General features: G+C 39.0%; 1 protein-coding gene across 3 annotated transcripts in view; it reads left to right on the top strand.

Moving 5' to 3' along the window:
- Positions 1-479: 479 nt before the first annotated feature.
- The window catches only part of CEP128 (centrosomal protein 128), a 465,565-nt gene continuing 439,275 nt past the window's right edge, over positions 480-26,769 (top strand). For 2 of the 3 annotated variants that reach the window (XM_043472687.1, XM_043472685.1), the window contains exons 1-4: positions 480-669; positions 2,499-2,654; positions 24,589-24,750; positions 26,480-26,566. In XM_043472687.1, coding sequence (XP_043328622.1) covers positions 24,604-24,750; positions 26,480-26,566 — 234 coding nt within the window. In that variant the 5' untranslated portion in view covers positions 480-669; positions 2,499-2,654; positions 24,589-24,603. The remainder of the gene's footprint in view (positions 670-2,498; positions 2,655-24,588; positions 24,751-26,479; positions 26,567-26,769) is intronic. The other variant, XM_043472686.1, reaches the window with a different exon arrangement.

The raw sequence follows: 26,769 nt of genomic DNA, 5'->3' as shown, positions 1-26,769 counted from the left end.
GTTCCCTTTCAGTTCTGAGAATTTGTGAGCCTTCAGAAACAGACGTTGGGTCCTGGTATAAAGGGGATTTTCCCATCTCACTGTTGGAAATTACACTTCCCTGTTCCCCACAGAGTGAAAGAAACATAGTTTGTGTATTACAACTACTTAGATTTTGTTTTGTTATTTTAAATGAATAATTTAGACTGTTCTGATGATGCTAGAGTGAAGGCAAAAGCAGCCCTCTTAATTCTTTATCTGGGGGTTGTCTCTTCTTACAGCGGCTACTGGCACTTTAACAAAAAGAACAGAGCAAGAGGGCGCCGCCAAAGGACTCAGGTGCCTGCTAATCCGGCCTCTTCCGGGAAAGTCAACCGCAAGACCATTCATAAGGCATCATGGGAAATGCAGTTTCTCCTGGAGTCGCTCTCTCCTAGTAACTCCTTGCTCTTGAGCATGAGGTGGACTACAACTCCCAGAGGGCCAAGCGGGAGCAGCGGGGCCCTGTACCTTCGCCGCGGCTGGGCGGCTAGTTCAAGTTGCCATAGCTGCGAGTCTGGGGAGAGCGGAGTCGGTTGCGTCGCCGCGTCTGGTCAGTTACACCTTCTTGGGTCGCCGGTGGCCGCGGGAGCCGGGTGGGGCCTCGGCAATGACCCGGCGTTAAGGACCTGGGGTCCTCTTCTAGTTCAGGTAGCTTCCCTCAGCCGCCCCTCGCCCTTCCCTTACCACTTCCCTGTCGTGTCTTGACGTTTTGGGTCCCGCTTGCCCTGGTCCCGGGGGTCGGGACGCCGGAGCTGCGCGGAAGCCCTGGGCTGGGGCCGGGGGCGGGTCGGGTCTGTGGCGAAGCCGGGGAGACGGCGTGCCCGGCACCCCCACGCCCCCCTTCCCTCGGCATGGCGTGTCCACAAGTCAGGTCCTGGTCAAATTATACGGGGAGTTCGAACTTGGTTGTCCTCTTTTCGAGAGCACAGCGCGTCCTGTCGCTAACAGCTGTGAAGATTGAGCTGTCAAAGAGGTCGGCCTCCTCCTGGCTTGTGCGTTGCCTGGCCTGGGATATAATTGGACGCTTCGTACCTGTTTTGGAGTCACAAAAACTTGCTACCCGCGGGAGCGCTGTCTATATCAGTGCCTTGTCTTCCTTTGCCAACATGGAAGTTGCCTCAGCGTCAGCTGTTAACAGTCCCTTCCAGGAGTTTATTTCCTGTCAACACCTGATCTTGAATTCCAGCTGCTCCCTCAGCGGTTTGATGGAGCTCAGTCGCTTCTGCGGACATTCTATAAAACCGCTTTGCAGCCTTTTGCCAAGTATTATGTCAAGTATCTAACCCAGGGCCTAGCCCCCAGGGAGGGCTCAGTGTTTGTTACTTTTTTTTTTTATACAGAGCTGTGCCTATAGACAGATAGTGTAAGCCACACATGCAAGTTTAAATTTTTTTGGTACCCACCCTAAAGTAAAAAGGAGCTGGTGAAATTACTTTAAGTCATTTTTTTGACACGATGTATCCAAAATGTTTTCATTTCAACATGAAGTCAGAACGAAACTGGAGATATTTCACATCCTAAAATAACTTAAAAAAATGGACTAAATGTTTTGTGTATTTTATGTTTATAGCACTTTAGCCACTTTCGGCTAGTGACTGCTGTAGTTGACAGCATGGCTTGAAACTTAACGTTTTGGTAGTTTCATGTTGGCACAGAAATTTGTGTGTGTCCATGACTCACAGAATGAGGGTTGCTGTTTTGTTGAAAGAGTTGGCTATGCATCATGCCTACGTCCTGTCTGCCACTGCAGGACCTCTGGGTCACTTTGGATTCTCTCTTGACTGCTTATTTTGACTAAAAGAATACCTTTTTTTTTTCTCTCTTGGAGTGATTTATAGATGTATTCTGATCTGCTTTTTATGTGGACAATTAACAATTTTCTGGATAATTTTCTGTGGATTCTTACAAACTGCTTTGAAAGGAGTCACAAAGAATTGAGAATATTTCTATCCACAGATCTTACAACCAAGGGCATTTTATTTTTACTTATTTAATTGCTGTACTAAGTGTTGGAAGAGCTGGGCAGTTTATAAAGTATTTCCTTTAGGACTGCTAGTGTGTAGTTCATTTACTGGCTTAGAATACGTTTGGGCCATTAAATTCAGAAATAATATGTTAAATTCATTACCTGCCATAATTAATTTACCCACTAATAGACTTAGAGATGGTACCTTTGTTTTGACTCGGGCTACAGTTCACACTGCAGCATGATCTAGCCAGACTAAGGGATGAACAGGGATGGGCAGAAGTCCCCAGCGAGGAGTATGCTGGCTGGGCACTTGGATGGGAAGAATTCCTGTGACTTCAGTGGGGCGTTTGCATGATCCAAGAAACAATTTCTCTGTTCTCTGATTTGATGTGATTTATTCTCTGCCATGCACACAAACTGACCATAGGGTGAGCTTACTTTATCATTAACTGCTTAAAAAATTTTAAGGTTGTAGGTGTGTTTTACTCCTTGTTTCATTTATCTGTAGGTGGTTTGGGGAAAGTGTAGGGGCAACCAAAGATCCTCCACTTGACTAGGCCTCTTGCCCTGAACCTCATGAAGAAATGATAAGAGGCAGACATACGTGCCTAAGAAGAGCTCTGAGCTCAGAGGACAGCAGCCCGGAGTTTGGGGGGTATGCTTTGTAAGTATGCTTCCTCCCTCCTTGAGTTTTTGAGATGACACACTTTTGTATATTTATAGTGGAAAGGAATATGTCAACAAATAGACCTTTAAGGGGCCGGAAACCCCTTTCTAACATTGCAATATCAAGATTGAATAGGATGGTTGTACATGCAGAATTACAAAAATTGAGGGGAACAGACTGGATACCTCAATGAAAGTGATAGTGATGCACCTGTTTCCATTAGACAAGTATTTGAGAACCTTTTTTTTTTTTGCCTCAGGCACTATATTAGGCACATTTTATGTGTTTTATAGGTTTATTTCCCTGATGGTTTAGACAGTAAAGAATCTGCCTATAATACAGGATACCTGGGTTCGATCCCTGGGTTGGGAAGATCCCCTGGAGAAGGGAATGGCAACCCAATTCAGTATTCTTGCCTGGAGAATTCCACTGACAAAGGAGCCTGTGGACTACAGTCCATGAGGTAGCTAAGAGTCAGACACAACTGAGCGACTGAGCATGCATGCACATGTGTGTGTATGTATACATATACACACACACACACATATATACACATACACACACACCCATATATGTATATAGTACATTTATTATACCCCTGTTCATTTTATAAATGAGATTTAGATAGGCTATTAGATTTGTTTGGATTCTGGAGCCAAGAAAAATGGTCTTCATCCCCAGGTCCTCTGACTCCACATCCCAGGTGTGCCCACTACATGAGGCCACATGGTGGTCTCTGATTGTCTCCAATAGTTTGATTTATAGTTAGTATTTTTAGATTGTGTATTATATAAGCAAAATTTGTTGTTATTCATCTCTAAATGTTCAAGGGTTTGTAGTATCTTTCTTAGTTTTTAATCCCCAAGATTTAATGGTCTTTATGGTATTATTGAGGTAAGAGGTAATTGTAGCTATGATTTCTATTGAATATAAATGTATGTATGCAACATGAATTGTCATTGATAGTCAGGAGGATAGTGTTAACTCAGGCTTTGCATGGTGGATTTAGAATTCTGGACACTTTAGCATTTTCATGTTGCATTTTGATAGAGGGCACTTAAACATGTAGGGAAGACCCATTGGGGTCTTGTAAGAACACTTTGTTTAAGCTCTATGTGTGAAAGGTTCTTAGAATTAAAGAATATTAGAGCTGGAGTGGCCTGGTAGGATAATTTAGTCCCAAAGTTTTCAGCCACAGTCTTGACACCTTTGGAAATAATATAAAAATAACAGAGTGGATTCACTGTTAACCATGTAATAATGTCACAGGGTTGATTCTAGTATGAAATGTTTCAATATGTTCATACTATTCTAATAGTGTTTTTCTTTCTTGTAATAATGTATCATTATGTTAGCACAAGTTTTTCCTTGTCTCTTTTAACTGCTACATAGTTTCCCAAATGGCTAGACACATTTATTGTATCCCTAATCAGTGGACTTGTGGGGTTTTTTTTTTTTATTATTATAAATAATTCTGCAATGAAGCTCTTTTACCTGATGGCTCAGTGGTATAGAATCTGCCTTCTAATAAAGGAGACATGGGTTCAATCCTTGGGTCAGAACGATCCCCTGCAGAAGAAAATGGCATCCCACTCCAGTATTCTTTTTTTTCCCCCCATTTATTTTTATTAGTTGGAGGCGAATTACTTTACAATATTGTAGTGGTTTTTGCGATACATTGACATGAATCAGCCATGGATTTACATGTTTTCCCCTTCCCGATTAATGCGCCCCCACCCCCGGCGCCTCCCTCTCTATCCCATCCCTCTGGGTCTTCCCAGTGCACCAGCCCTGAGCACTTGTCTCATGCATCCAACCTGGGCTGGTTATCTGTTTCAGCCTTGATAGTATACTTGTTTCAATGCTATTCTCTCAGAACATCCCACCCTCCCCTGCTCCCACAGAGTCTAAAAGTCTGTTCTATACATCTGTGTCTCTTTTTCTGTTTTGCATATTGGGTTGTTGTTACCATCTTTTTGAATTCCATATATATGCATTAGTATACTGTATTGGTCTTTATCTTTCTGGCTTATTCACTCTGTATAATGGGCTCCAGTTTCATCCTTCTCATTAGGACTGGTTCAAATGAATTCTTTCTAATGGCTGAGTAATTTCCATGTGTATATGTACCACAGCTTCCTTATCCATTCGTCTGTGATGGGCATCTAGCTTGCTTCCATGTCCTGGCTATTATAAACAGTGCTGCGATGAACATTGGGGTGCACGTGTCTCTTTCAGATCTGGTTTCCTTGGTGTGTATGCCCAGGAGTGCGATTGCTGGGTCATATGGCAGTTCTATTTCCGGTTTTTTAAGGAATCTCCACACTATTCTCCATAGTGGCTGTACTAGTTTGCATTCCCACCAACAGTGTAAGAGGGTTCCCTTTTCTCCACACCCTCTCCAGCATTTATTGCTTGTAGACTTTTGGATAGCAGCCATTCTGACTGGCGTGTAATGGTACCTCACTGTGGTTTTGATTTGCATTTCTCTGATAATGCCACTCCAGTATTCTTGCCTGGGAAATCCTGTCGACAGAGGAGCCTGTTGGGCTACAGTCCATGGGGTTACGAAGAGTCGGACATGACTTAGTGACTTAACAACAACACATAAGATGTATACATACATTTTGTAATACATCTTTTGTTTTCCTGGGATAATAGTCATAGAAGTAGAATCTCTGGATCAAAAGGTGCATATTATTTTTACTTGCCAGATTGTTCTCTAGATAAACTGTCTTAGTTAATATCTTACAGCAAGATATGTCCTTTTGAACGCTGGTGGTGAGAACTGTTGTTCATAGGTACAGAACAGATAAAAAGGAATATCGTTATTTTAACTAGCTGTTTTTTAATTAGTAAAATACAGCATCTTACATTTTTTTAAGGGCCATTTATGTTCTTTGAATTGTCTCTTTATCTTTTGTACCTTTTACCACTGGAATGTTCTTTTCTTCTTTTTTTTTTGAAATATGATAAATTCTTTGGTTTCCACGTAATGCAAATATTTTTCTAAGTTTCAGCTTTCATGTTCTAATCTTGTTCTGGTGTCTTATTAATAATTATTAATGATCTTGCATCTTATCAGGCCTTTATCAGATATTAACACCTCCCTGAAATTTATATAACTCTTATGTGAAAGTGAAAGTCGCTCAGTTATATCTGACTCTTTGTGACCCCATGGACTGTATAGTCCATGGAATTCTCTATGCCAGAATACAGGAGTGGGTAGCCTTTCCCTTCTCCAGGGGATCTTCCCAACCCAGGGATTGAACCCAGGTCTCCTGCATTGCAGGCAGATTCTTTACCAGCTGAACCATGCGTAGTGTTTGCCATGAGACAGGTGCTCATGAATGAATGAACTCATAGATGTATGAATTAAAGCTAAACCTGAATTAGGCTTTCAATGAAGAGAGACTTGTGGAAGAAGAGGACTATAATTATTATTTTTAAAACATAAGATAATTTTATAGATTGTAGGAGGAAGAGAAAAGCTTTATCATGGAAGAGTGAAGGTTTTAAAATGTCAAAAATGGGTTGGCTTATTAGCAGCAATTGATACATTAAAACAATACTGAGAATGGACACAGATAGTAAAGAGTCCAGGTAACTTGGAGTGTGTAGAACTTTATAGTACAGATGAATAATAATTGAGGAATGTAGGTAGCTGCAAATTTCAATGAGAAAATGATTTGTAATAATTCAAGCAAACCTTGTAGGTTTGAATCAGTTATAAGTTTTAACCGTTCAAATGAATTTGAAATGATTATCCTTGTTTATGAGACATTGTCAAGTATTCACATTTATACTGTTTTGCAGTTCAGTCCATATTGTTTGAGAACTCAGTTAATATAGCCCATATACCACAAGAATTATTTCATCCAAAAGTTATTTAATTAGAAACACCAATTGCAAAGTCCTACACTTTGAAGTTTGTCTCTGGATTAATCAGTGTAATAAGGGAAGTTTAACTATAAATTCATTAAAATTGTTCCAGCCACATGCCAGGCACTATGTTAGATGTTGAAATACATCTGTGAGCAAAGTTAATGGAGTCTGTGATGAGATTTAGTCTAGTAGGGAGACAGACAAGTAAACAGTCAGTTAGCTCCTCTGGGCTATGAGGAGGTGGTGTCCAAGGTGGGAGCAGTGAAGCAAGGTTCTTCAGAGAAAGTCTCCTCTGAACTGAGACTTGAAGGACAAGTAAGAGTTAGCCAAATGAAACGGAGTGAGAAAAATGTTCCAGGTGGTGAATATGGCATAGGTTTGATGGTAAGATAAGCGTAACATACTTGAGAAATTAAAAAAAAAAAAAAAGCTTTCTGTGGCATGAATAATTACATTTCATGGACATGTTTAATAATTGTATTGCTATAAATACAGAGTTATAATAATGCAGAGGGTGAAAAGATTATTTCTGGCTGGAGATGGAAGTCTTCTCTGAGATTGTGTTTGACCTATACCTGGAAATTTGAGTGGAATTTGAACAGGTGGCAGTGGTCGACAGCAGACGGCATTTGAGTCAGAACTAATGACACCAGTGAGGGATGGAAGTGGTAGGAGAATGTGGTGTACCTAGTAGCTAAATGTAGGCCTTCTGTTTCTATGGTTCATTTGTTAAGAGAAGGGTGTCTTGATGAGGGTCTTGAATTTCTGATTAAGAACCTGGGCTCAGTCACATGGTCAGTGGAGTGTCAGTGCAGGTTGAAATGTATGGAAAAAGACTCAAGAGTTGGAGAAACCGTTGTAGTGGCTAGTAATGCGATAAGAGAAGACCTGAATCTGGGATGGTGCCTGTGGCAATGAGAAGGGATACATGGTTAGGAATTTGGGCCTTGAAGAAAGGCCTGTGACTCGGCTCTGCCATGGGAAGCTGTGTCACCTCGGGTACCTCACTTAGCTTCTTTAAGCCTCTCAGGTATATGTCGTGATGACACAGTACTTACCTTGTGGGGTTATTGTCATACAGCAATTGGTGGTATTAAAGCATTAGCTAGTCGGCATTATTATTTCAACTTTTGTTTTTTGAAGGTTTTTGAAATTGAGATTCTTAACTGGCATTTACATCCATACACTTGTGGTAGTTTACTGTTTAAGCGTAATTGGTTTTATATGATATTGAGCTGTTTTTCATTGTAGTTGGATTCCTTTCTAATCCTATATCTTTAAAAAATTTTATGTATACATATAAAAACATTACAAGAAAAAGTTTATGGTACACAGTTAATTCCAATCACCTTTTAAAAATTTTTAGAGGTTTTTTTTTTTTTTTTAATAGTATCTTGGAAAGAATATACAAATTATTCTTGTTACCCCCTTTAAAAAATAAGGTTAAAAAATAAACTCTTGAATAAGCATATTTATAAGTACAATGAAAGTGTGTTTTAGTTAATTATTATAGAAGAGTTAAAGGGAGACCTAAAGATATAAAGTAAAAGTAGAATGGGGAAAGAAAGAAATATGGGAATTGAGGAAGAGTGGAGGACAAGAAAATACTCTTTTTTCTCAAAGTTTAAGTCTTTAGGGTATGGTTTCTGGGGGAAAAAAAAGAATGCCTGAAAGAGGTTGTAAAGATTCCCAGTAAGAGATAGGATTATTGAAAAGTTGTCTTAAAAGAGCTGTATAGCAGAACATAATTAATACTTTACTATCTTATGCTATATTGTTTATATAAACCTTTAGTTATGAATAAGTGGGTATGCTTGGAATACACTTGTATCATAAGAAATATGGTATGGAAAGACACACACACACAGCCCCAAACATTTTGGTGTGTTTGGAATTTAAATGCTGCTTTCACATCTAAGAATGTAGTGGAAGAGGCAGTGGCTAAGAGACACACAAGATGTAGGTTCTAGATCTCTTAGTGTAGCTTTTTATGAAAGCAATTGTGGATGAGTATTTTACTCAAACTTTTTGTGCCTTTAGGAACAAAAGTAAAGGGTTGTAATTACACCAGCTTTATAGGGTTCAAATAGAGATCAAAAGAGAAAATGACAAAAACCACTACAATATTGTAAAGTAATTAGCCTCCAACTAATAAAAACAAATGAAAAACTAAATAAATAAATAAAAGAGAAAATGCTGGTGAAAATTCTTTGTAAGCTATAAAGCAGTATGCAAATTTAAGGTATAAATAGGAATAAGAAATATTTCCTTTTATAAAAATTTGTAGTGTTGTTTTGTTCACTACGAAAGTCAAGAGGAGTTTCTGTTTCTGCTTTAAAAACTAGGAGGCACCCTAAAGACTCTTCCAGAAAATTACTAGAGCTAATCAATGAATATAGTAAAGTTGCAGGATATAAAATTAACACACAAAAATCCCTTGCATTCCTATATACTAACAATGAAAAAACAGAGAAATTAAGGAAACAATACCATTCACCATTGCAACAAAAAGAATAAAATACTTAGGAATATATCTACCTAAAGAAACAAAAGACCTATACATAGAAAACTATACAACACTGATGAAAGAAATCAAAGAGGACACAAACAGATGGAGAAACATACCATGCTCATGGATTGGAAGAATCAATATTGTCAAAATGGCTATTCTACCCAAAGCAATCTATAGATTCAATGCAATCCCTATCAAGCTACCAACGGTATTTTTCACAGAACTAGACCAAAGAATTTCACAGTTTGTATGGAAATACAAAAAACCTCGAATAGCCAAAGTAATCTTGAGAAAGAAGAATGGAACTGGAGGAATCAACCTGCCTGACTTCAGACTCTACTACAAAGCCACAGTCATCAAGACAGTATGGTACTGGCACAAAGACAGAAATATAGATCAATGGAACAGAATAGAAAGCCCAGAGATAAATCCACGAACTTATGGACACCTTATCTTTGACAAAGGAGGCAAGGATATACAATGGAAAAAAGACAACCTCTTTAACAAGTGGTGCTGGAAAAGCTGGTCAACCACTTGTAAAAGAATGAAACTAGAACACTTTCTAACACCATACACAAAAATAAACTCAAAATGGATTAAAGATCTAAATGTAAGACCAGAGATTATAAAACTCCTAGAGGAGAACATAGGCAAAACACTCTCCGACATGAATCACAGCAGGATCCTCTATGACCCACCTCCCAGAATATTGGAAATTAAAGCAAAAATAAACAAATGGAACCTAAAGAAACTTAAAAGCTTTTGCACAACAAAGGAAGCAGTAAGCAAGGTGAAAAGAAAGCCCTCAGAATGGGAGAAAATAATAGCAAATGAAGCAACAGACAAAGGATTAATCTCAAAAATATACAAGCAACTCCTGCAGCTCAATTCCAGAAAAATAAATGACCCAATCAAAAAATGGGCCAAAGAACTAAACAGACATTTCTCCAAAGAAGACATACAGATGGCTAACAAACACATGAAAAGATGCTCAACATCACTCATTATCAGAGAAATGCAAATCAAAACCACAATGAGGTACCATTACACGCCAGTCAGGATGGCTGCTATCCAAAAGTCTACAAGCAATAAATGCTGGAGAGGGTATGGAGAAAAGGGAACCCTCTTACACTGTTGGTGGGAATGCAAACTAGTACAGCCGCTATGGAAAACAGTGTGGAGATTTCTTAAAAAACTGGAAATAGAACTGCCATATGACCCAGCAATCCCACTTCTGGGCATACAGACTGAGGAAACCAGATCTGAAAGAGACACGTGCACCCCAATGTTCATCGCAGCACTGTTTATAATAGCCAGGACATGGAAGCAACCTAGATGCCCATCAGCAGATGAATGGATAAGGAAGCTGTGGTACATATACACCATGGAATATTACTCAGCCGATAAAAAGAATTCATTTGAACCAGTTCTAATGAGATGGATGAAACTGGAGCCCATTATACAGAGTGAAGTAAGCCAGAAAGATAAAGAACATTACAGCATACTAACACATATATATGGAATTTAAAAAGATGGTAACGACAACCCTATATGCAAAACAGAAAAAGAGACACAGAAGTACAGAACAGACTTTTGAACTCTGTGGGAGAAGGTGAGGGTGGGATGTTGCAAAAGAACAGCATGTATATTATCTATGGTGAAACAGGTCACCAGCCCAGGTGGGATGCATGAGACAAGTGCTCGGGCCTGGTGCACTGGGAAGACCCAGAGGAATCGGGTGGAGAGGGAGGTGGGAGGGGGGATCGGGATGGGGAATACGTGTAAATCTATTGCTGATTCATATCAATGTATGACAAAACCCACTGAAAAAATAAATAAATAAATAAATAAATTAATTAATTAAAAAAAAGAAAAAGAAAAAAAAACTAGGAGGCAGAAAACAAACAAGCTTTATAATACACTTTAGAAATAACATGTTTATTAAGAAAAATTTAATGTTACATGAACAAATAAATAGCCCCATAAATGATGTTTATGATTACTTTCTCAAAAACTGGTGGCCTGTCCCTTGTTATATCAATTGTTAATACTTATTTTGTGCACCCTAATACGAATCTATCCTTTTTTTGCTTCTACCGTTAGATGACAGCCTGCAACCAGTTTGTTTTCTCAAGGAGAGCAGACTTGAGAGGAAGCCTCAGGAAATTAATCATCTTCTGAACCAAATCAAATGACTTATTAGTAAACTATGTGTGTATATATCTATATCTATCTATATATCTATTAGCCTTTGCATAATAAACAAAGCCTGGCAGGCATGCAACAGTGTGCTTTGATTGTCTGCCTGTCTTGGCTGGACACGTTTGTCTGGGCTCAGCTGACTGGTCCACTGATCTAAGCTGGAAGTCGCTGGGGCAGCCATGTACCCCACACCTTCCAGTGGGATTGTCTGCGTGTCCTGACAGTGACGGGAGAGATGAGGGAAGCAGCTTCCGGGGTGTAGTCCCATTCCAGGTATCTGTTTGTGCCCTGTCAGCTGAAATCCTGTTGGCCAACGTAGGTCAAATAGCTGAGCCCAGAGGCAGGGAGGGTAATTCCACCCATAGTGGGAAGACTTAGGTCTTGGGGAGGTGAAGAGTTGGAGCCAGATTATGCAAGCAGCACTTTGTTCTGCATTTAATTTCTTCTATATACCAGAGTGGGAAAACATCCTGAGTGGTCTGCTGAAAATTAAGTCCTCCTGCTCAAGGCTTACATCTTGTTCTGGTTTTCTAGTCTATAGGCTAATATGGAAGCTGTGTCACCCGATTTCCCTTCTGGTCTGTAGAGGGGAGCATTGTGAACATTTAACCTTGATTGATTCTTTCACAGTAGAATTGTTCACTTTTAACTGGGAAATGAGGCCAGTAAACTTCCTTTGTCTTGGTTCTTTATCCAAAGTAGGATTGCAAAGTCAGCTGCTAATCGGGTCCTACCAAGCAGGCCTGGTGGGGATTGCAAGTGCAAGCAGGAAGGTGCATGACCAACTCAGGGCAGCCACTGTTTACAGCCATGTTGCCATGGGAACAGTCTTCCCCAGTGTTGCCAGATCTTTGGAGTTTTCAAGAGAAACTGGGAATTAGATTTTTTTGGTGAAGTCTCTGTTTTCAAATTAAGGTTTTAAGATAACACAATGAGGGCTCTGTTAAAATATGTATTGCTTGGCTCGATTTGTTCTGTAGTTCTCTACTTTTCATCCCCTGATTTAAACAGAATGGTGTTAGGAACTCAGGGATTCTAGCTCTGTCTTTGTCCAGGTTCATCTCATGCCCATTTTCTGACAGTTTGGGCCATTATTAGGGGTTGTCTTCACACCCAGAGGGCTTCATTATTGTCTACTTCGGGAATAGTGTAGTTTGTATTTATTCTTTTTATCTGTTAGAAAATAGAATGCCATTCTACGGCTTAACTCCAAGTAAGAAATCCATCTTCTGTTTGTTAGCATCCATTTCAGTCTGTTATCTTTTTTTTTCCCCCTTTGGGTTTTTGTTGATTGTTTTTTTATCTTGACATGTTTTACTTTTAATTTTGTAAACTGCCTCATTTATTTTAGAAGTGTGTGTAGGTGTATGAGTCTAAAATATCTGTGTCATTCTGCTGGTGAGACAGGGAAACAGTTATTAAGTAGCTTTATTTTCTTTTAAAGCCATGCTAACTTTTAACAAATGGCTTACATATAATTAAGCAGCTATTAGTTTTATCTCCATGTCTGAGGAAACAGTAATTTTGTATGCCATGCAGGTTTTTTCAGAAATGCCCCTGCCACCTGCTTGATGGGTGCTGATCCACGTGATTCTGCCCTCTTACTCCCTCAAGGGGAGCAAAATGGAACCTGGGGACTGAGTCTGGTGTCATCCATGGAATAGAGGGGTGGGTGTGTGCAAGTGTGTGAGAGAGAGAGGAAGGGAGGAGGAGGAAGGAGGGGGAAGGCAGAGAGAGGAAGAAAGGAAGTGGATGGTAGCAACAGGAGTAAGTGGAACATACAAAAAAAAAGAAATCTAGTATATTTGCAATATACATATGTATATGTATATGCTTGTGTTCATGCTCAGTCATGTCCCACTCTTTGTGACCCCATGGCCTGTAGCCCGCCAGGCTCCTCTGTTCATGGGGTTTTTAGGTGAGAATACTGGAGCGGGTTGCCATTTTCTTCTCCAGGGGATCTTCCTGACCCAGGGATTGAACCTGAGTCTTCTGCCTTGATTGGCAGGTGGTTTCTTTACTGCTGAGCCCCCTAGGAAGCCCATATATATGAATATATATATTTACTGTTGATTCTCTAGGTCAGAAGTTCTCAACTGAGAATGGTTTTAGCCATGCACCTCATCTCTGCCTGAGGGGACGTTTAGGGATATCTGGAGACAGTTTTAAATCTATGCTCTGGTTGAAGGATTGGAGAGCCCTGAATATTTGTCTCTTCTGCAGTTCCTCTGAAACGATGGTTTTTAACGGAATCTCGCTTCTTTGTCTCATCCATCTGTCAAACTTCTTCTCATCCTTCTAGATGGGTGGAAAGATCCTGACCTGACTCCCCTGGCATATTGTCATAGTACCTAGCTCACTGTATGTAGACTTCTTACAGATCTTTCTCTCCCACTGAGGACTGTGACTTAATCACCTTCCTCTTTCATTTCTAATGTAGTGACAATTCAGTGGATGGTGAGTGCATGAATCTATTGTATTGCTTCAATTCTGTTCCTGTTACATTATCTCCTGACTTAACTGAGAACTGAATTGGACAGTTGACTTGGATCTCTCTATTTATTTATTTATTTTTTCTTTTTGTGAGAAGACTAACAGCCCTTATTATGTTTAATTTTGTTCCCCACAAAGGATAATAAATTTAAGTAGTAACATCACAATAAAATATTTAATTATTCAGGAGCAGTTCAAGATGCACTGGAATTAGCTGCCTCTTACGTGTCTTCATTTAGGTGGTAAGAGATGCTATTGAGTAGCCTGGGCATTCTTAAGCTAAAGATCTGATGTGAGATCTCAACCCCCCTGTCACCTGGGAACAGGTCCCCACCACAGGGAGCTTGCCTTGGGTAGTGGGCAGGTGAGGACTTGCGGTTTGGTATGAGGTGACTCAATGGACATGAATTTGAGCAAACTCTGGGAGACAGTGAAGGACGGGGAAGCCTGGCGTCCTGCAGTCCGTGGGGTTGCAAAGAGTTGGGCATGACCTAGACACTGGACAACAATTCTTGATTCATTCTCAGTCTGTTGGATCTCTGCTGAGTGCCAGCTATGTTGTTAATAGAGTTCTGGGCCTTGGGGTGCCAACATTGAACAAGTAGATAAGTGTCTCCCCTCATGAAATTTATGTGAGGGATGGCATAAAATCCATGCATCTCTTAGCCTGAACCTCTCCGTGAGCTGTCCCCAGCCTGCTTCTCAGAGTTCATCCCGTGACACCCTCCTCCTTGGTCACTGTGCTGCTCCTCTTTGCTGTTTCTTGAACACAGCTAACTCCTTCCTACTTCATGTGCTATGCATCTGTTCCTCCACCTGTCTAGAATTTGGTTCCCTCCTCATGTCTTTGTGAAATTCCTTCTAATCATTAAGCTCTCTGATTAAAAGAGCCCTGTTCTGACCACTTTTCTTTAAAAAACTCTCCCTAACCCAGTTATTCTTATTTTTAAAATTTTTAATTGTAATTTTATTGGCTTACAGTGTTGTGGGTAATTGCAGGTGTACAACAAAGTGATTCAGTTATACATATATTCATTCTTTTTTAGATTCTTTTTTCATGTGGGTTATCATAGAATATTGAGTTCTTTGTGCTGTCCAGTAGGTTAGGTCTTTGTTGGTTATCCATTTTTTTTTTTTTTTTGGCTACAGCTCAGAGTTTTATTTGGTAAATGGAGGATAGTATACCCCCTGCTAAGGTGTGAGGATGGGCCAAGCCCGAAGGAGAAGCTGGTTGTCTATCTTATATGTTATGGTGAATAACATATGGTGAACTAACCATAGGTTATGGTGAGTGTGTATGTTCACCCAAAACTCCAGACTTATCCCTCCCCAACACATTTATCTATTGGTAACCAACCATAAGTTTGTTTTTGATATCAGTAAGTCTGTTTCTGTTTTGTTCATTTGTATCTTTAAAAATAAAATGAGATTCCACATGTGAATGATACCATATGATATTTGTCTTTCTCTGTCTGACTTTACTCGGTATGATGATTTCTAGGTCCCTCCACATTGCTGCAAATGGCACTATTTCATTCTTTTTTTTAAATGGCTGAGTAATATTTCATTGTGTATACGTACAACATCTTTATCCATTCCTCTGACAGTGAACATTTAGGTTGCTTCCATGTCTTGGCTATTGTAAAGAGTGCTGCAGTGAAGCCTGGGGTGAATGTTCCCTTTTGGATTATGGTTTTCTCTGGATTTGTGCCCATGAGTAGGATTATTGGATCATATGGTAGTTCTGTTTTCAGCTTTTAAGGAATCTCCATGCTGTTCTCCACAGTGGTTGTACCAGTTTACATTTCTACCAGCAGTGCAGGAGGGTTTCCTTTTCTCCAGTATTTATTGTCTATAGGCTTGTTGGTGATGGCCATTCTGGCTGGTATGAATTGATAACCTCATGATATTTTTGATTTGCATTTCTCTAATGAATAGCCATCTGTCTGTCTTCTATGGGAAAATATCTATTTAGATCTTTTGCCCGTTTGATTGAGTTGTTTGTTTTTCTGATGTACGGCTACATGAACTATTTGTATATTTTGGAGATTAATCCCTTGTTGCTCCCTTCATTTGCAAATATTATCTCCCATTCTGTGGGTTGTCTTTTCATTTTGTTCATGGTTACCTTTACTGTGCTTAAGCCCTTAAGTTTGATTAGGTCCCATTTGTTTATTTTTGTTTTTATTTTCATTACTCTAGAAGGTAGATCTCAAAAGGTAATGCTGAAATTAATGTCAAAGAGTGTTCTGCTTTCCTGTATGAGTTTTACAGTGTCTGGCCATACATTTAGGTCTTTGATCCATTTTGAGTTTATTTTTATGTAAGGTGTTAGAGAATGTTCTAATTTCATTCTTTTACACATAGCTGTCCAGTGTTCCCAGCACCACTTATTGAAGAGACTGTCTTTTCTCCATTGTATATTCTTGCCTCCCTTGTCCTAGATTAGTTGGCCCTGGGTGGATGAGTTTATCTCTGGGCTTTCTGTGCTGTTCATTGATCTACATTTCTGTCTTTGTACCCATACTACCTCATCTTGATGACTGTAGCTTGTAGTATAGTCTGAAATCAGCGAGTCTGATTTCTTCACCTCATTTTTCTTTCTCAGTACTTTTTGGCTATTTGGAGTCTTTTGTGTCTCCATATAAGTTAAAAAAAATTTTTTTTTGTTCTAGTTCTGTGAGAAATGTCATTGGAAATTTGAAAGGGATTGCATTGAATCTGTCAAAGCTATATGGTTTTGCCAGTAATCATGTATGGATGTGAGAGTTGGACTGAGCACTGAAGAATTGATGCTTTTGAACTGTGGTGTTGGAGAAGACTCGTGGGAGTCCATTGGACAGCAAGGAAATCCAAGCAGTCCATCCTAAAGGAAATCAGTCCTGAATATTCATTAGAAGGTCTGATGCTGAAGCTGAAACTCCAGTACTTTGACCGCCTGATGCGAAGAACTGACTTATTTGAAAAGACCCTGATGCTGGGAAAGATTGAAGGTGGGAGGAGAAGGGGACAACAGAGGATGAGATGGTTGGATGGTTTGATGGCATCACCGACTCAATGGACATGAGTTTGAGTAAACTGTGGGAGCTGGTGGTGGACAGGGAGGCCTGGCATCCTGCAGTCCATGGGGTTGCAAAGAGTCGGACACGACTGAGCGACTGAACTGAACTGCATTGAATCTGTAGAATGCCTTGGGTAGTGTAGTCATTTTGACAATATTGATTCTTCCAATCCAGCTTTGATCTTATGTGAATTTGCTAAAAGGGTTTGAGGAGATGCTGTTACAGAGGACTGAAGTAAAGAAGACCCATGCAGATGATAATTATTTGTGCATGGTAGCCTCTGCTGGTGTGTTAACTTTTTCTCTTGAAGGATGAGGCAGTTGCTATTGAAGCAGTGAGAAATACATTAAAATTTTTGAACTTGGTTCGTGGCTCAGCTTAAAATACATTCCCCAGCTTCCCCAACCCCCTTTAAATATCAACGTCATTACCTTGAGGACAGCTGCCTTGGACAGGGACGGCTGAGGCTCTTGGAGGCCACAGAAGCAATCAACCTACTTAACATGCACCAGTCAGCCTTTGTGAAATATCACCCCTGATGCTGGGTGCTTATCTTTTATGGAACAGCTTGCAAATCCTAATTGTTTTAAACTGGCTCTGAGGAAAAGAGACTTGAGAATCAATAAATTACAGCTCTCATACATACAAATGTGCATCATTATAATGAAGACAGTCTGATGGCTCTTTAGGTCAAATAACAAAAGAGGTGGACTTGAGTTTGTAGACTCATTGCCAGTCCTCTTATTGCAGGGTTGAAATTACAGGGCTGAATGCAGTTTTTATTCTCTCACAATATTCAGGTTTGCATATGGGCATTTGTTTTTGATGGATAGATCCTCAGTGGGAGCGAATTGATGAGGGGTTCATTACTTGCTCTGGTGGCCGTATGTCTTCTTTATAAGGTTCATTAAGGCAGAAGCAACAATATTTATGCCTTTAAATACTGATGTGTTGGGAACAGCCAAATAAACTATTCCAAGAATGGTACCATCTGTTTTCAGACCCAGAGCTTTCTCTGTGACTCTGGAGACTTTCACCCAAGGTCACCCATCTTAGATCTCTCTAGAGTCTTGGGAGAAGCTTAGCATCTGAAAAGCAGACAGCATGAGTAGTCCTGCTTTCTCATCAGTGATAAATTGTACCCAGAGGTAGTAAGCTGCAGAGAGTATTCACTGCTCTTTGGTAAAGAGTCTGCCTGCAGTGCAGGAGACCTGGGCTCCATCCCTGGGTCAGGAAGATCCCCTGGAGGAGGAGATGGCAACCCACTCCAGTATTCTTGCCTGGAAAATCCCATGGACAGAGGAGCCTGGCAGGCTACAGTCCATGGGGTCACAAAGAGTTGGACATGACTGAGTGACTTCATTTTCTTTCTTTCTCCAGTTAAAGGAGATGCCTGTCAGGCATTTAATAAGGATTTAGGTGATTCAGCTCTTTTAAATTATTCTTTAATCATTCTTCAAATTTAGCAATTCTTTCTTCTTTTGTCTACAAACACCATGCTGAGATTTCTCATGCTAATGAGAATGAATTTCTAATCCACCTGAACTTTTTTCTTTTAATTCTTTAAAAATAATGAAGATTTTTTTTTTTTCTTGAGCATGCTAGGTGTTTAAATTCTTCTTTGGAATTCAAATTGCAGTAGTGATTATTATTCATGAACCACTTTAAATTTGTTTTATTTAAACACATTTTCCAGGTTATCAGTCTGTTCTTAATCTGCTATCTCTGAAGGGAATCTTTTTATTTATTTATTTTTCTTTTAAGCATTGTATTTTCTTTTTCTTTCTGATTATTCAATCATTGTAGAAAATTCAGGAAGTATAGGAATGTTTAAAGAACAGAAATTGACTATAAACTTAACGTGGTAAATATACTTTTATTTTCTTCTTTCTTTGTCATCATCCTTTCCTGTTCCTCTAAATGTGTATGCGTGTGTGTGTGTGAAGTAGCTTTAGTCGTGTCTCTTTCCGACTCTGTGGACCATAGCCTGCCAGGCTCCTCTGTCCAAGGGATTCTCCAGGCCAGAAGATGGAGTGGGTTGCCATGCCCTCCTCAAAGGGATCTTCCCAATCCAGGGATTGACCCTACTTCTCTTATGTCCCCTACATTGGCAGGCAGATTCTTTACCACTAGTGCCACCTGGGAAGCCCCTGAATATGTATACTGGCAATTTATATTCATATACAGACATCATGTAATGTTTATTACAAAATTGGGATTCATGCTTTTATCCCTTGTGTTGCTATTAAATATCTCCAGAAACCAGGTTTTAATGTCTGTGTACTATTCCATTACATGAATGTACTATATTTTAACTTTTCTCTTATGATTTGAAATTTAAGTGCTTTTTATTTTCCCTGTTAGATGGTTGTGATATTTGTTCTCAGCAGATATTCTTATATATAAATTTCTGTATGTATTCCAATGATTCTGTTAGGAGACACTTTGGAAGTTGCTGGTAGGTCAGAGGTACCAACTGTTTTTGATACATATTGCCTGCTGACATCCAGACAATTTGTATCAACTTACACATATCTATTAGTACTACATAGGAATGTTCCTTCGGCTACAACCTGGCTAACATAGACATAAACATTTAAAGGAAAACAATGGGCTATAAAAGCATCTCACTGATAATTTATATTTCTTAGGTTATTAGAACAGTTTTGCATGGCCATAAATATATATACATATATATTTTTTTAATGTGACTGCTCTCAGTATGCTTTTATCAACCTGGACTGAGTCTAATGCTTTGGGTATGAACTCACTGGGGAGAAGATTTCCAGAGTCCTAAAAAATCTTATTTTCATTAATGCCAGTGATACTAGGATAAACAATACTTTTTGAAAACTGTTTAATTGTATAAAATAGTAATGGTCCTTGAAGAGTGTAGCATTGGCACTTAATGTTTTGTGCTTCTCCCTCAGTTATCTTAAAGCACTCTTGGAACTATCTTCATGGCCTTTTATATGTTGGTTCAGTCTCTGGGTGGGGAAGATCCCCTGGTAAAGGAAATGGCAACCCACTCCAGTATTCTTGCCTGGAGAGTCATGTGGACAGAGGAGCCTGGCTGGGACAGTCTCCTGGAGAAGATAGTCCATGGGGTCGCAAAGAGCTGGACCCGGCTGAGTGACTGACACTTTTTTCTGATAGTGGGGCAGCAGCCTTCTGGCGACTCTCGAGGCCACTCCTTTCTCATTTGTCTCTCTCTTCCTCCATCAGCTCCCCGTCTGGGGAGTGGGAGTGTTGACTGTTAGTAGACTGACATCATCTTTTGGTAAGGTTGGAACTCTGCCACTGTACCTGCCTTCTGCATTTTGACACTTAGGTTCTGGTGCTCTGTTAGCTCTGAGAGGTGTGTTCGACCTTTTGAATTGTTGGTAGTAGGTGCAGACAGTGCTAAGTTTTTTTTTTTTTATCAACTGAAATACTAGTTGAATTTCTATTTTTTTTATTATAATCAGATTCTTTAATGTCTTTAATGTTTTAAATTCAACACTTATGACATTTATGTAACTAAAATTCTTTCATATGCTATAGAAGCGAATGTTTCATATGCTGTAAAATGATATAAAAATCTTCACCTATACCTCACCTTGAATCTTCATATTTCTAAGGAGTTGCATCAGATGCAGGAGTTTGTACATCTTTTATTGCTCAACATAATTGAAATTAAAAGCTGAGGACTTTGTGAACTAGTGAAATTCATGCTGAAAAGTGTGATTTTATCTTATTAAAAGTATGTAGTCCTTAATAGGGGTAAGTGAGAGGTCTTTGTGTGTGTGTGTGTGTGTGTGTATGTGACAATTACACATAGTTAAGCTAACGCTGTTTGTATGATTTTGACAACAATGCTATATGTATGAGCAGCTAATGCAGCTATGATTTTCTGTTTTAGATTCAGATACCCCATATCTTTACTCGTTAATATTTTTTTCAACTAATTAAGAGTGTGTTCTATTAAGAAAGACTGCGAGGTACATATGTACCTGTGGTTCAGTTCAGTTCAGTTCAGTCGCTCAGTCGTGTCCGACTCTTTGCGACCTCTTGAATCGCAGCACGCCAGGCCTCCCTGTCCTTCACCAACTCCCAGAGTTTACTCAAACTCATGACCATCAAGTTGGTGATGCCATCCAGCCATCTCATCCTCTGTCATCCCCTTCTCCTCCTGCCCCCAATCCCTCCCAGCATCAGGGTCTTTTCCAATGAGTCAGCTCTTCGCATGAGGTGGCCAAAGTATTGGAGTTTCAGCTTCAGCATCAGTCCTTCCAATGAACACCCACCTATGTACCTATGGTAAAAGTATAAGAGTGCAGTGTGGAGAGTTGAACACAAAATCATCCAGTAGTTAACCCGGGGATCGGGGGTGGTGGAGCAGTGGGAGTAGTCGGATGAGGATAGGGTGGGAGGTCGCATGCATGCAAGCTTGACTGCATCCGATTCTGCAGCCCCATGGACAGGCTTCCCCGCCAGGCTCCTCTGTCCATGGGATTTTTCAAGAATACTGAAGCAGGTTGCCATTTCCTTCTCTAGCGGATCTTCCCAATCCAGGGATCGAACGCCAGGAGGATTCTTTATCGCTGTGCCAATACTAGGGCTTTATTTATAGTGTTCTAAATATTGGGTAATATAGTGTTCTAAATATTGATCAAAAAGTTTGTTCAAATTTTTCTGTACCAGCTAATGGAAAAACCCGAATACATTTTTTGGCCAACCTAATATTTTATTCAAAATATTAGAAGCACATGTGTCAGAATGGGGAATAATAACATTAAGAATATATTCTTAAAAATAGTAGGGAAATAGATGATAGAAGTGGAAGAAGCATAATAGAAAATAGAAATAGAAAATGATAATAATAATATTCTGGTAGTAGATACATGCTTGCTTACTATCTTAGTCTCTGTACTATTTTATATTTTATACATTTTCCCCAAATTATTTAAAAAAACAAAATTTTCAGTTTTCACTCTTTGTAGTCAAGTTGATACTCAAGTAGCTCATTAGATGACTCTGATATGCCATTTACATTCATTGACATTGCATGCATGCTAAGTTGCTACATTTGTGTCTGACTCTATGCCACCCCATGGACTGTAGCCCGCCAGGGTCTTCTGTCCCTGGGATTTCCCAGGCAGGAACACTAGAGTAGGTTGCTGTGCCCACCTCCAGCGGATCTTCCCAACCCAGGAATTGAGCCCGTGTCTCTTATGTCTCCCTGCATTTACAGGCGGCTTCTTTACCACTAGCATCATCTGGGAAGCTCCCTCTCCCTTCATTGACATTATGTATAGATAACTGATTATTATTACAGTTTTGATATTCAAAAAAAAAAATCAGGTTGTCTCAAAGATGGCTATCTTGTTTCTTGCTCTCATCAATAGCCATTATGGTTAACATCTGGTTTTTCAGTGCTACCTTTTTATTCTGCCTGGTAATATCTTAATTCCAGTTTAGTTTCCAGAATTTTGACTGGTTAAAATGAAACTTATTCTTTCAGATACAGAATTCTTACAGATCCAGGCATAATTATTATTTTCCATCATATAAGAGAAGGAATAAGGACATAAAAGCCTTTTTACTCTGAGGCCAGAGGTTTGATTTGTTTTATTATATGCAGCATAGACATGTCACTGTTTTTTTTCTTTCTTAAGTGACTAACAGAGTTTTCATATTGCTACTTGCTTCCCACTCTCCCTCCCTTTGATATTTTTATGCTTAAATGAAATGACAGGGCATTGAGGAGGCTGCAGACACATGTGAACCATGGCCTGATGCTACCTTTAATGCTTTTTACTAACTGTTAAGACTGTTCACAAGTAGTGTTTAGGAGACAGCAGAGCAAAGCGGAATGGAGAGAACACTGAAGGTGAAGAAGCCTGGGTCCGCCTCCTGGGTCTGTTACTTGTAATCGCAGTCTGGATTTGTTCTTGGACTTGTTACTTAACATCTCCCCCATCAGCATCCTTTATAGGCGAACTGCCCATTTTAGTAAGTTATTATGGGAATTAAATTGGATTGTCTCTGTGAGCATTTATAGAGTACCTGGCATTGTAGCAGGCTCTCAGAAAATGTTGATTTTTTTTTTCCCCCCTGTTTTCACCAAAGGAGAGTGTTGGAAAGTCCTCTAACTTACAGTAAACGATTTTAGGTCAAGTGGCATAGATTTATGGGTGTGCTCACATGTGTGCACAGGTGTGCAGAGACACACAAGTGATTTCCTAAGTCTAAAGGTGAAGTTCTATTTAAGATTTCTTCTTAAGTTTATTCTTTTGGACTTGAAACAAGTGTGATCCTGCAAAAGTGTTGCCATACAGTTGCATCAGCCTTTGTTTCTTGTTCATGTTTCCTGACTTTGGAGGGAGCTACATTGTCGGCCCTGTGCCTTTATACTTGTAGACAGGAGAAGGGGGGCGAGAACTGAGGAAAGAGGTGAGGAGGGAAGTTGAGAGGCCTGGGCAGAGGAGAGGCTGGGGTCTGACAGCTGTTCTCTAGCACTGTCTCAGATGGTTCAAAAAAGTTGGATGTTTTGTTGATTTCTTTTTTCTGATGCTACAAGGTCAGACTGTATTTCACTATGAAAAGCCTGAACTTAGAGCAAGCTTCCTTGCTTATCTTTTTTATTTAGTTTAATATTTTAAAAATATGAATGCTTTCATTAAATGTGCTACAACCTATACATATTTAGCAAATTCCCTCTGTCCCTTTGGCTTTAGATGTATGGGCATGTACTTCCCAGATTCACAAGATCCAAAAATTTCAGAATATTCTAGATTATTAAAGAGAGGTTTCCTCATACTGTTTTTAAAATGCCAGAAAACTGGCCATATAGATTTTAGGAGGATTGTACCAATTAATGCTAAAATAAAGGTCATTAACTCTCTATTAAGCAGAAAATGAAATTATTGGAATACTCAAACTGTCACTTTTGATAATTGAGTTTTCTCTGATGTTTCTTTTACAAATATATTTCATTTCTTCAATTTCTATAAAAATTTTCTGAAATTTTGAGATTTTCTTGCATGAAATACTTTTCTTTTGCATTAGATTGAAAATTGAGGAAAGGATGGGAAGAAAGCATATTTAGAGATGTTTCTACTTAGGAGATTATATTCAGGCTGCTTGGCCTTCTGTTTTGGTGGAGATGTTGAAGATGCCATCTTCTCACATATTTGTTATCATGGAATTTGTACTTCTGTGATGGTATTTAATTTGACTATAATTTAAATTAAGTTGTATGAGAGTGTTTGCTGTACAATAAATGGAATTCTCTTATTTTAGTTTATTCTGTGTGTGTTGTATTTTTATTTAAAGATACAGATGTCCTCATAGCTTAGCAGAATGGAAGTCAGATGGATATTGAGACCTGCTGGTCCTACTTTAGAGAATATCTGTGTTTTTGTTTTTTTTTTCTTTCATTGTAGAGATACTAATCTGTATGTCTCACATACCTCATATACAGTGTTGTTGGTAGAGTTATATGAGATACTGTATTTTTGGAAAATTTAGGAGCTTTGCACAAAACTAAGTGATTATTATTATTTGGAGTTGTAAATAACTGAGGAATTGCTCATAAAGCAGAAAAGACAAAGGAGAGAGAGTTGCATGTGGAAATGACTTGTGTTTTCAAGCTGAGTGTTAGAAATTATGATATGGCGAAAGACTAAGGTAGTAAATACTTAAGATCAAAAAGCAAATAAACGTTAAAATAATCTCCTATTTCTCTGCTCTTTATTTACCATTTGATTGACCTTGACCTGGATTTATTTTTAAGGATTTTTGTACATCAATGGCAGAATCCTCCAGCGATTCAGACCACTTCCGCTCTCGTGATCGATTGAATCGATGGGCTGCCAGTTCAGTACACAGGGAAGTTCGACATCGTCCTGCTGTGGGTGTCACGGAGAAGGTCAACACGATCACCAGTACTTTACAGGTCAGTGTAGCGGTGGCAGCATGTGGTAGGTTTTAACTAGGGTAAGCGAAGAAATGGTTTAAGTCAGTGTATTAGTTTTTTATGCCACAGTAACAAATTACCATAAAACTATTGTCTAAAAAACCCAGAAATTTATTTTCTTATAGTTCTGAAGGTCAGAATCTGACAGTGGTCTCATTGGGCTAAAAGCAAGATATCAGGAGGTCTGCATTCCTTTCTGGAGGCCCTAGGGAAATATCTGTTCCTTTTCCAACCTTTTCTAGAGGCTGCCAAAATTCCTGGTCCTATAGCCCCTCCCTAACTCTTCAAAGCCATAAGGGTGGGTTGGATCCTTCTTACATCATGTTACTGTGCTTCCCTCTAAGGCTCCTTGTGAGTACCTTGGGTCCACCCCATAATCCAGGATAATCTTCCTGTCTCAAGGTCCTTAATTTAGTTATATCTGCAAAATCCCTGTTGCCATATAAGGGAACGTATACACAGGTTTGAGAGATTAGGACCTAGACATTTTTGGGACCATTATTCTGCCTAACACAGTCAGTAAAGATACTTGAAATATCTGATAGGTTGTGGAAATGTCTTGGGATAAAGTAGTATTTCCAAGTACTTAAAATACTGTGGGATTGAAGCCAGTAGGAATTACCATAGTTTAGCTTCTTGTGGACATGTGTCTTTAGAGAAGTTGTTCCTATTTTGGGTAGGTAAATTATTCATGGATGAATGATAATGAGATGCCATTTTTATTTAGAGGCTAGTTTTTGACAGTGTTTGGAAATTTGAGTGTGCATTTTATATGCCCTCCATAGAAAGGGTTTTGATAATGAAGTGGGGGAAGGGTATCATGTTGGGGAAAAAGAAAACTCAAATAGAATTATTTTTTTCCTATCCTTTAATCTGTTACTTCTGTTTTGCCTGAATAACCATGGATTTTGGTTTTCAATTGGTTTGAGTTATTATGCTTAGATAAAAAGAGGCTAATTTCTGGTGGAGAAACCATAATATGCTTTAAAACTCAGAAACCTATTTCTTTTGAAACTTATTTAAATTAACATAATATTGGGTTTTTGCAGATTCTTGTACTTTTCCACTAATGAAACATATTAAAAAGTATATATTTTTGAAAAATGCCTTCATTCACCTTTCAGGTGAGACCTAGCAAATTTCGTGGAAACCATTTTTATTGTAATTAGAAACAAATTTGTTTATAGATAAAAGTTAAAGGCTACTTTGTTTTCTTTTCTCTTAATCGAGTTCTAAGGTAAGTAATTGAAATAACATTGATCCTAGTGATTTGCTTGTCTTGAACACAATCTATTACATTTTTCTCAGGATTTCTCTTCTATAAAGAGGGGGTGAAGTGTACAAATTGTTGAGGTGCACAAATTGATGATGAGGATTCTTATCCAATTTATGGTTTTGTTTCCAGCTTGTTACAGAGCCTTGGATAAGGACTGAAAAGAAATCATTTGCTTCAGATTTCACATGAGTAAACTGCAGATGGGCTTGAGTTTCTTTATCAGTGTTAATAAGATAAATTAACACTTTATCAGTGTTAGTAAGATCAGTGTTACTATACTTCATATTTCATATTTATGAAGTATATTTATGTCCAACTTAATTACTGTATCAGTTGTACCTTTTGCAAACAGTTGACCTAGTTCTTTGATATACTGCTAAGATTGGGGGAAACATCATTTGGAGCAATTAATAAAGCCCACTTTTTTTTTAGGACACCAGTCGGAACCTGCAACAAGTCGACCAGATGCTTGGACATTATCGAGAGTATAGTAATGGACAGGCGGGGGCTATAGAACATGTAAGAATGTTTACAAATGTTTGCATTTTCTCTAACCCACCTTTTTGGAAGTTTAGTTGTTGAGTATGGATATGAGATAAAGGAGATGACCATCATGAATAGCTTTAGCTTTTTGGCTGGTTTATTATTTTGTAGTTTAAATTTAGGTTAGCTTGTCAGATGGTTTGCCAACTAGTGTATATAGATTAGATTCTATTGAATTT

The sequence above is a fragment of the Cervus canadensis genome, chromosome 6 (assembly GCF_019320065.1).
Source record: "Cervus canadensis isolate Bull #8, Minnesota chromosome 6, ASM1932006v1, whole genome shotgun sequence".
NCBI classification, from domain to species: domain Eukaryota; kingdom Metazoa; phylum Chordata; class Mammalia; order Artiodactyla; family Cervidae; genus Cervus; species Cervus canadensis.
The sequence above is the reverse complement of the archived record's forward strand: the minus strand, read 5'-3'. Positions and strand labels throughout refer to the sequence as shown.